General features: G+C 38.5%; 1 protein-coding gene across 1 annotated transcript in view; it reads right to left on the bottom strand.

Annotated features, from left to right (window-relative positions):
- Positions 1 to 11060, bottom strand: part of LOC113469923 (transcription factor collier-like) — an 11981-nt gene extending 921 nt beyond the window's left edge. Inside the window, exons 1-3 of the mRNA XM_026827961.1 lie at positions 10885 to 11060; positions 9201 to 9282; positions 1907 to 2036 (exon numbers count right to left, since the gene is read on the bottom strand). Of these exons, the coding sequence (XP_026683762.1) occupies positions 1907 to 2036; positions 9201 to 9282; positions 10885 to 11060 (388 nt within the window). The remainder of the gene's footprint in view (positions 1 to 1906; positions 2037 to 9200; positions 9283 to 10884) is intronic.
- Positions 11061 to 11353: the final 293 nt, after the last annotated feature.

The following is an 11353-nucleotide window of genomic DNA, read 5'->3' as shown; positions in this document are numbered from 1 at the left end:
AGGATTTCTATTTCTATCTAACTAGAGGATTTCTAAATTTCTATCTAATATCTAGATTCCAGAGGATTTCTATTTCTATCAGAGGATAGAGAGAGGCAAGTATCTCAGATAGGGAGAGGGAGGGAATTAGGAAAGATAGTGGGAGCTCATATTATTATCCGAGGGAATTAGGGAGTTCAGAGGTAATATACGATACCTTCACTATACTAACTAGAGCAGGATAGAGAGAGGCAAGTATCTCAGATAGGGAGAGGGAGGGAATTAGGAAAGATAGTGGGAGCTCATATTATTATCCTAGGGAATTAGGGAGTTCAGAGGTAATATACGATACCTTCTATGCTTAGGTATTATTATTGGAGATTATTTTTGAGGCTTGGAGAAATTCCCCAATTGGGATCTAAATTACCCCACGTAATTATTCCCCTGAGAATTGATTTTAATCTTAGAAATAAAAACTGGCCTGGTCTCAAGAGACTAGCCAGGCACTATGTAGTCGGGAGAGGGGGGGAGGTCTAGCCAGGCTCCAGTATAGGATATGACTACCTGCAACACGGTGTAAGAACAAGGATTAGGTAATCATACGAGTAACGAAATATACCTACAGGGTGTAAGAACAAGGACATGATTAGAACACAAGGCCCCTTCTACTAATACATACCAACAGATTGCTCTGTGAAATCTGAAATACCAGAAGAAAAACCTTTAATACCTACAACATACCTACCTACATGTAGGTACACATAAGTATTAAGTATACTTGTATAGATACCTAATGTCTGTAAAACGGAAAACAACACAAGTTCCTCATGTCATGGCGATGCAAAGAATTAATTAAAAGACACAGAAATGAAAACGGAACCGATAGAGAGAGAGAGAGAGAGAGAGAGAGAGGGAGGAACAAGAAGATATGAAAATTGAACATAATATTCCGAAGGAGAGAAAAAGAGGGAAGGGATGGGGAGGGAGGGAGGGAGAGAGAGAGAGAGCGTCTAAACACACAGAAAAGCGAACCAACGTAACGAAGTGATAACGGATAGAACAAAAGAAAAGAATAGCTTGGAATGAAGATGAAGGAGAAGAAGAGGAGGAGGAGGAGGAGAAGAGAAAGAAGGAGTTTGGAATGAAGAAGTAAAAACGCAATCAAATTAAATTTTACGATTTTGTTCAGTTTTTTTTTCTTCTTTCTAAATGAAGGGATAATAAAAGGGAAACATTGAATAGTAAACGTGGATAAGGGATAGATCCAACTAAATGGGAGAAGATTAGAAATGTTGTGATGTCTACAGAGGTATGTGTACACAGTACACACCTACTTGAAAATGGTGTAAATTTTAATAATTATCTGATTGTAACGAAGTAAAATGTAAAAATCTTGTTAGGTACAGTCTAATGATTATTAGCTTCACGTTCATTACGTTCAAGCATTCAAGCGTGTTTGGCGGGCATAACAGGCAGGTTGAATCAGGTCCAATGATTGAATTTTCATCAAGCAACAGGCGGTATTCCAGGCTGCCTGACGCCTTTGATCTTTTTTTCCCCACACGTTCAAGCATGCTTGACAGGTCGCCTGACGGGCATGTCTGAACGTGTGTGGTGGCGTGATTAGTCAAAATTCCAGCCAAGAGTTTCTTTGTTTCTTACCATCATGAGAGCCTTCTGACGGATCCAGTCTTTTATATGGTCCAAATAAAGGTCCATGCCAAATTTGGTGCTTTCCTGACGAAATGCAGCTTTTTTGACGTTAGGCCACCGACTACAGGCGGCATTTCAGACTGCCTGTTGCCTGTGATATTTTTTCCGCCAGACACTTTCAGGCATGCTTGACAGGTCGCCTGACGGGCATGTCTGAACGTGTGTGGTGGCGTGATTAGTCTAAATTCCAGCGAAGAGTTTCTCTGTTTCTTACCATCATGAGAGCCTTCTGACGGATCCAGTCGCTTAGCTCGTCGTCCATGTTTAGAGTTGTTATGTACAAACATATTGTCGGATACCGCTAGCAAAGGTCCGTCCACACCTACTTGTGTTGATATGACTACCTGCAACAGGGTGTAAGAACAAGGATTAGGTAATCATACGAGTAACGAAATATACCTACAGGGTGTAAGAACAAGGATTAGGTCAGAACACAAGGCCCCTTCTACTAATACATACCAACAGATTGCTCTGTGAAATCTGAAATACCAGAAGAAAAACCTTTAATACCTACAACATACCTACCTACATGTAGGTACACATAAGTATTAAGTATACTTGTATAGATACCTAATGTCTGTAAAACGGAAAACAACACAAGTTCCTCATGTCATGGCGATGCAAAGAATTAATTAAAAGACACAGAAATGAAAACGGAACCGATAGAGAGAGAGAGAGAGAGAGAGAGAGAGGGAGGAACAAGAAGATATGAAAATTGAACATAATATTCCGAAGGAGAGAAAAAGAGGGAAGGGATGGGGAGGGAGGGAGGGAGAGAGAGAGAGAGCGTCTAAACACACAGAAAAGCGTATGAACACACAATAAGAGGGGAATCATTTAGGTTGGGAAGGATGGAAAATGGCATAGGGGAGAGAGAGAGAGAGAGAGAGAAAAAAAGAGGAACGAAGCAAGAAAGGAAGAGAGTGAGAAAGAAAGATATACAGAAGGAGAGAGTGGGAGGCAGACAAGGGAAGAAGAGAAAACATCGAGGTAAAGAGAGAAGAAGAGGAAAAACTCCAGGGTGAGGTAGAAGGAAAAGTTAGAGGGGGGATAGGGGAAGTGAAAATGAGAAAGAAAAGAGGAATAGGGGAGAGAGAGAGAAAAAAAAGCACGAAGTTAATTGAATGAAAACATGGGTACCTCAGAAATTAGTAAACATCAAGGTACTTCCTCTGGGGGTTCTAATTTTTGTTCCCCCCCCCCCCCCCCCCTTCGTCCAAAAAGGACTGCGTCCCGCTTTGGGCCAGAAAAATTATGGTCACCCTAGGTATATGTTTCGATTTAGTACCTAAATATACATATAGGTACATATGTATTTAGGTAAATACTCAGTACACTACATTATATGACAGTCCAAAATCCTCCTTAAGAAGTTAGGGAAAACCCTGGTTGACCATTAATTTTGCTAGATGGTAAATATGTATATCCCTCCTAAGCTCAGAACTCCAGACACAAAAGTATACTCCAGAAAGTTCATACGGCGTGTCGCGCGGTCTACAACCTAATACACAAAGCCCTTGACTCCATCTTTCCTTTCCTGCAAAGTAAAGCATTGAAAAACTCTTTCCCTCCCCTCTACTCCCTTTCCTGCAAGTTCCGCTATTAAAGTTAGGGGAAAAATCCGGTGTGACCATCACACGATTTCCTATTACACCATGGAAAGAAATATACCTAAAAAAAAAAAAAAAACAATCTTGGTAAATATGTAGATCGCACCAAATCGGTTCGATGCATGCAGAATCTCCTCAATTATTTAGGACAAACCGTTGCCATTGTCAATATATTTTTTATACAGACACACAGAGATACATCTATTAATAACAAAACCCCATTTTTTTGGGACTCAGTTACCCTCAAAACTCATAATTCCACCCATTTCCAGATTCTGAACATTTGGACCGATTTTTCCTCATCACATTGCACAGTTTCCCCGTACAGAGTGTAATAGAAAGTAAAAAAAGCTCGCGGGGCAGAAGGAGTAAGGGACAAGGGGGGGGAAGACATGATATCTCGGGGGAGATACTAGGACAAACAACTCCGTCTCTCAAGATATTTTTTATACAGACACAGAGATATATTTATTAATAACAAAACCCCATTTTTTGGCACTCAGTTAACCTCAAAACTCATATTTCCACCCATTTCCAGATTCTGAACATTTGGCCCGATTCTTCCACATCACATTGCACAGTTTCCCCGTACAGAGTGTAATAGAAAGTAAAAAAAGCTCGCGAGGCAGAAGGAGTAAGGGACAAGGGGGGAAGACATGATATCTCGGGGGAGATATGCAGTCCGCCCCTTGGGAGTTTTCCCTCGTTCCCATAGGAACAAGACACTAGGGAATGTTCAATATCTCAGCATACACTTCAACTCTTACTTGCTTTTTGCCTTTTTTCCCCTCTCCCCCCTCTCGCCCTCTCCTCCCCTCCTTTTGGTCGTGACTTTTCGGAAAAAACTTTTAAAAGCTCGTGTCTTTTTTTTCTCTTTTCAGGGGGAAAGTCGTATTATCAACAGTCGAGTGCTTTTCATCCTACAGCCATGTTTCCTATCAATCTTCTCATGATGTCTGACGTATACTCTGCTGTGCTGGGTTGATGATGTGTTGCTTTGAACTTGTTTCTGATGTTGTAGTTTTGAAGTTCCCCCCACTATAATGACCGTAGCGCCTCCACTGGTCCAACCTTCACTCGGGCTGATAGCTTTGATACAGGGAGTCGCCACTGGGAGAGGGGGGTAGAGGCCTGTACACCAACCTTCATGTTAATACACCACAAGGACACTCAGTTAGATTCCACACAGTAGAGGGAGTCGCCACTGGGAGAGGGGGGTAGAGGCCTGTACACCAACCTTCATGTTAATACACCACAAGGACACTCAGTTAGATTCCACACGGTAGATTTTTTTAAGAGTTTTGCTTTTTGTTTATGAAATTGGGATGATTGGGACTAGGAGGGTGAGAGGAAAGAAAATGCCTCCTCCTTCACCAAAATGATGAACCTCCTTATTTGTCTTAATTTTTCTGTCACATGACAAGACCAAGATCGAAACGAAAATGAATCACTAGGTGTGTCAATTATTGTAAACAGATAAAAAGAAATCGAACTCAACTATGATAAAACAATCTCAGATAGTCCTAACAAAGTGACACTCAAGTCATCTGACACAGAGAGGGGGGTAGAGGCCTGTACACCAACCTTCATGTTAATACACCACAAGGACACTCAGTTAGATTCCACACAGTAGATTTTTTTTAAAGAGTTTTGATAGAGGGAGAAACGAACCTTATCTGTTTAGGATAAAATCCGAGCGGGAATCGAACCCGCTGCCCAGCGCTTACAAAGTAGACGCGCTACCCTCCAAGCTAACTAGTAACTAGGCTTTCAAGCAAGTGATTTAAATCGAAGATTTTGGATTTAGTTTGGCCTGCAGTATGTACCTTCCATGTTCCCAATTTTTCGCAGTTTGGCCTGCAGGAAAGGAGGAAATTTTCTTTGTTTTACTAAGGGCTAGGAATCTGTTTAGGATAAAATCCGAGCGGGAATCGAACCCGCTGCCTAGCGCTTACAAAGTAGACGCGCTACCCTCCAAGCTAACTAGTAAGTAGGCTTTCAAGCAAGTGATTTAAATCGAAGATTTTGGATTTAGTTTGGCCTGCAGTATGTACCCTCCATGTACCAAATTTTCCGCAGTTTGGCCTGCAGTAAAGGCGGAAATTTTCTTTGTTTTACTAAGGACTAGGACCGCATAATTAAAAGTTTAACTCCTACCCTCCAAGCTAACTAGTAACTAGGCTTTCAAGCAAGTGATTTAAATCGAAGATTTTGGATTTAGTTTGGCCTGCAGTATGTACCCTCCACGTACCCAATTTTCCGCAGTTTGGCCTGCAGTAAAGGCGGAAATTTTCTTTGTTTTACTAAGGGCTAGGACTTAGGACCGCATAATTTGAAGTTTTTTTGCACAGATTACGCGGAAAAGAGAGTAAATAAACAACAACAGACATAAAAAGCTATCTATAGATAGACAGACAGCAAAAAACAAGAAGAAAAAAAATCCCAGACGAAATGTTATGAAAGGAAAAATAATTAAAGAAAGAAGACAATATTTAACAAAATTAATGAAAGAAGAAACAACGTCAACCAACGTAACGAAGTGATAACGGATAGAACAAAAGAAAAGAATACCTAGCTTGGAATGAAGATGAAGGAGAAGAAGAGGAGGAGAAGAGAAAGAAGGAGTTTGGAATGAAGAAGTAAAAACGCAATCAAATTAAATTTTACGATTTTGTTCAGTTTTTTTTTTCTTCTTTCTAAATGAAGGGATAATAAAAGGGAAACATTGAATAGTAAAAGAAGAAACAACGTCAACCAACGTAACGAAGTGATAACGGATAGAACAAAAGAAAAGAATAGCTTGGAATGAAGATGAAGGAGAAGGAGAAGAAGAGGAGGAGGAGGAGGAGGAGGAGGAGAGAAAGAAGGAGTTTGGAATGAAGAAGTAAAAACGCAATCAAATTAAATTTTACGATTTTGTTCAGATTTTTTTTCTTCTTTCTAAATGAAGGGATAATGAAAGGGAAACATTGAATAGTAAACGTGGATAAGGGATAGATCCAACTAAATGAGAAAAGATTAGAAATGTTGTGATGTCTACAGAGGTATGTGTACATACCTACTTGAAAATGGTGTAAATTTTAATAATTGTTACGAAGTAAAATGTAAAAATTTTGCTAGGTACAGTCTAATGATTATGAGCTAATAGCTATCCTCCAAAAGTTACAAAACAGGTTCAAGGAGATATTTCGCAAAAAAACGGTTTTGGATTTCCCCAAAAACCAACCTCAGTGGTGCAGTTGTTAACGCGTTGGACTTTGGATCTGGAGGTTGGTGGTTCAAGTCCAAGTCATGTCATGAAATTTATCTAGGTGAAATAATCAGGGAACGATGTTTGTGACAAGCATTTAAATATGCTTAACACAATTAGAATTCCTTTATTTTATGTTTTCTTTTTAAGGATATTTCTTTCTGCCAAAATGTTGATCCGTACGTATAACGTTTACCTATTAGACATACCGAATCATTAAGTAGGAACTGTAGGAAGGAGAAGAAGAGGGGTAGGTGGAAGAAAAAGGAAAAAAGCCTCAATAGATTATGCCATTTCTTCTATAGAAAATTGGCCAATCTGTCTATGAAATTTCAGCCTATTAGGGTTTGTCGCTTACACACGTTCAAGCATTCAAGCGTGTTTGGCGGGCATATAACAGGCAGGATTTAAAATTGAAAAAAAAAAAAAAAAAAAAGTAAAACACACCCTTTTTGTAAGAATACTCAGATCCACCTTACCTATTGTGTTGGTATTAGGATAATATCCGATACTACTTAGAAAGTCGGTAGAGAGTATATATGTAGACAGGTGTGAACTCCTAATTCTCCCTCTTTCAGTTCCAGGATAGCTCTGGTCATTTGTACATCAACACTGAGGTCAATATATTTGGGTAAATGTTCATTATCTAGTAGGACATAGGCATGTATGTTCACTAGCTCTTCATTTCCCATGAGATTTCACACCACAGAAATGTGGAATACGGGAATAGAAGTCTCGAGGATTGCCCGCATTTTTTAAACAATTCTGATTGCACTTGAGGAAAAACTTAAGAAAAAACCTGAAACAGAGCAAGAAGAAATGAACACATTAGAATGAGGTGATAAGTATGATGTTTCAAGCAACATCTGTAATCCAGCCTAAATTATATTTGCCAGAACATTAGTAAAAAAAAAAGAAGTAAAACACCCTCTTTTTGTAAGAATACCTTATTGTGTTGGTAGGATAATATCCGATTCTATTTAGAAAGTCGGTAGAGAGTATATGTAGAGACAGGTGTGAACTCCTGATTCTCCCTCTTTCAGTTCCAGGATAGCTCTGGTCATTTGTACATCAACACTGAGGTCAATATGTTTGGGTAAATGTTCATTATCTAGTAGGACATAGGCATGTATGTTCACTAGCTCTTCATTTCCCATGAGATTTTGTTCGCGAGGTTGAATCTTCTTTCCATTCCGAAAAGGCTGATTTTCTTGGATACGAGTTTTCTTAGAGTGTTTCACACGAACATACTACCTTCTGTTACTGTGCTCATATTATTTTGGGTTGATAATTGGATTTCATTCTCAGATGTGGAAGAGTTAAATGTAATAGGAACACAAGCAGTCTGTTAACACTTCACTCCCGCCTAGAGACACATAAATCTCATCCCACTAATTTTTATTACAACCACCAGTTTGTTAATTTGTTTATTTCCAAACACGTCTTCATGCTATCTTCATGCAGTTCAGATGCTCCTTCTGTCTTCAATAAAATTAGTTATTTATTTTGGATGACTTCATTACTTCGAAATTCTTCTTTCAGAAATCTATCCTGTCTTCTCAAACATAGGTATAGTTTGGGAAGACAGGAGCACCATAGGCGTGTGGAAATGATATTTTTTATTCCACCAACGAGCGAGAGAGAGAGCGTCTAAACACACAGAAAAGCGTATGAACACACAATAAGAGGGGAATCATTTAGGTTGAGAAGGATGGAAAATGGCATAGGAGAGAGAGAGAGGGAGAGAGAGAGAGAAAGAGAAAAAAAAGAGGAACGAAGCAAGAAATGAAGAGAGAGAGTGGGAGGCAGACAAGGGAAGAAGAGAAAACATCGTGGTAAAGAGAGAAGAAGAGGAAAAACTCCAGGGTGAGGTAGAAGGAAAAGTTAGAAGGGGGATAGGGGAAGTGAAAATGAGAAAGAAAAGAGAAATAGGGGAGAGAGAGAGAAAAAAAGCACGAAGTTAATTGAATGAAAACATGGGTACCTCAGAAATTAGTAAGCATCAAGGTACTTCCTCTGGGGGGTCCTGTACTAGGAATAGGAAGCATTGTGTGAGAAGTACCTACCCCAGAAAAGTATTTAGATAGGTAGGTATATGGTTCGATTTTGTACCTAAATATATATATACATATGTATTTAGGTAAATACTCAGTACACTGCATTATATGACAGTCCAAAATCCTCCTTAAGAAGTTAGGGAAAACCCTGGTTGACCATTAATTTTGCTAGATGGTAAATATGTATATCCCTCCTAAGCTCAGAACTCCAGACACAAAAGTATACTCCAGAAAGTTCATACGGCGTGTCGCGCGGTCTACAACCTAATACACAAAGCCCTTGACTCCATCTTTCCTTTCCTGCAAAGTAAAGCATTGAAAAACTCTTTCCCTCCCCTCTACTTTGTGCATAACCTGAATGAACATTTACATAGACAATTGCCTATTAAAAGTTGATTGTTTGCCTAGGCCCAACACTCGTACCTAGGTATATCTCCAACCTTTTAAGTAGAAGGCCATTATTATTTATAAGAGATAATTATAAGAAAGAAAATATTAGAAAATTTAAATGAATGAAAGAGTTTAAACAACTGTTTACAAGAAAGAAAAGAGTAGGTATATGTATGTAAAATAATTGAGAAACTGAATTACCTGGAAGCGTCTCATGTCTCGAGGATTGCCCGCATTTTTTAAACAATTCTGATTGCACTTGAGGAAAAACTTAAGAAAAAACCTGAAACAGAGCAAGAAGAAACAAAGAAATTAGAATAAGGTGATAAGTAGGTATGATGTTTCAAGCAACATCTGTAATCCAGCCTAAATTATATTTGCCAAGAACATTAGTAAAAAAAAGTAAAACACCCTCTTTTTGTAAGAATACCTTATTGTGTTGGTAGGATAATATCCGATACTATTTAGAAAGTCGGTAGAGAGTATATGTAGAGACAGGTGTGAACTCCTGATTCTCCCTCTTTCAGTTCCAGGATAGCTCTGGTCATTTGTACATCAACACTGAGGTCAATATGTTTGGGTAAATGTTCATTATCAAGTAGGACATAGGCATGTATGTTCACTAGCTCTTCATTTCCCATGAGATTTCTCTCCCTCTTTCAGTTCCAGGATAGCTCTGGTCATTTGTACATCAACACTGAGGTCAATATGTTTGGGTAAATGTTCATTATCTAGTAGGACATAGGCATGTATGTTCACTAGCTCTTCATTTCCCATGAGATTTTACACCACAGAAATGTGGAATACGGGAATAGAATTTGTCCTGAATATTTCGTTAGTATAATTTCACTCCTATCTCACATATTCCTGCCAAACCCTTGAACTATTTTAAAATAACATTTCGCCCCGAAAAGAAATAATTAAATTAAGGTTTAAATAATTGAGGTATTTAATTTCGTCCTAAAATATTTGGAAGGGTGGCTCGCCCCCCTACTTGCAGGACTTAGTGAACTCCCTGAGGCATTCCCAGGCTTATCTATCCTCACTTGGCATTGCAAGTCAGTAGGATGCTGGGTTGAGGATTTTGTTGAAAAGATAACCATAGGGCAAATATTGGGTAACTACTAACTAACTAAATATTCGTAAAAGTAAAACCCTTAAAAACACAAGTGCATAAGCCTGTGTTTCCAAAACTTTCAAGAAAGAGTCTTTCAATACAACTTGACATAATGTTGAATAACAATACCAATTTGAGGCATTCCCAGGCTTATCTATCCTCACTTGGCATTGCAAGTCAGTAGGATGCTGGGTTGAGGATTTTGTTGAAAAGATAACCATAAGGCAAATATTGGGTAACTAACTAAATATTCGTAAAAGTAAAACCCTTAAAAACACAAGTGCATAAGCCTGTGTTTCCAAAACTTTCAAGAAAGAGGCTTTTATATTATTCTTTCAAAAACAAACATTACCCCAATATCTGGGTTACCTATTCTAGATTTTCCTGTATTTTCTAATATTTATGAAATAAATGGATTCACTGTCAACATGGTTAGAAAATTTGTCTAAAATCAGCAAACTGGACATGAGTAAGTAACTTTCAATACAACTTGGCAAAATATTGAAGAGAAACGCTTATCTATCCTCACTTGGCATTGCAAGTCAGTAGGATGCTGGGTTGAGGATTTTGTTGAAAAGATAACCATAGGGCAAATATTGGGTGACTAACTAAATATTCGTAAAAGTAAAACCCTTAAAAACACAAGTGCATAAGCCTATGTTTCCAAAACTTTCAAGAAAGAGTCTTTCAATACAACTTGACATAATGTTGAATAACAATACCAATACCATCCATAGACCATACCACTGTTGACACTGTCAGTGACACCAATAATATTCCGGCAAACGTTTGTTATTTCGTATCAATATCCCAAACACCATGAAACTATCAAAGGTGAATATCAACAATATTCCAAACACCCTCAACACGGCACACAACACAATATCATTGACACTAGCATCTGTATTATCAACATCATCACCACCTCTCCATCCATAGACCATACCACTGTTGACACTGTCAGTGACACCAATAATATTCCGGCAAACGTTTGCTATTTCGTATCAATATCCCAAACACCATGAAACTATCAAATGTGAATATCAACAATATTCCAAACACCCTCAATACGGCACACAATATCATTGACACTAGCATCTGTATTTATCAACATCATCACCACCTCTATCATCATCCATATCAATAGCAATACGCTTTGTGTGTTGGGTCTGGTGCAGGAACGTTATTCAGGAGATACTCAAATTAATAAAATTTCATATTTATGCAAATTTCGAAC

The sequence above is a fragment of the Diaphorina citri genome, unplaced genomic scaffold, assembly GCF_000475195.1.
Source record: "Diaphorina citri unplaced genomic scaffold, Diaci psyllid genome assembly version 1.1 scaffold1293, whole genome shotgun sequence".
Taxonomy (NCBI): Eukaryota; Metazoa; Arthropoda; class Insecta; order Hemiptera; family Psyllidae; genus Diaphorina; species Diaphorina citri.
This window is presented reverse-complemented; position numbering and strand designations above follow the sequence as displayed.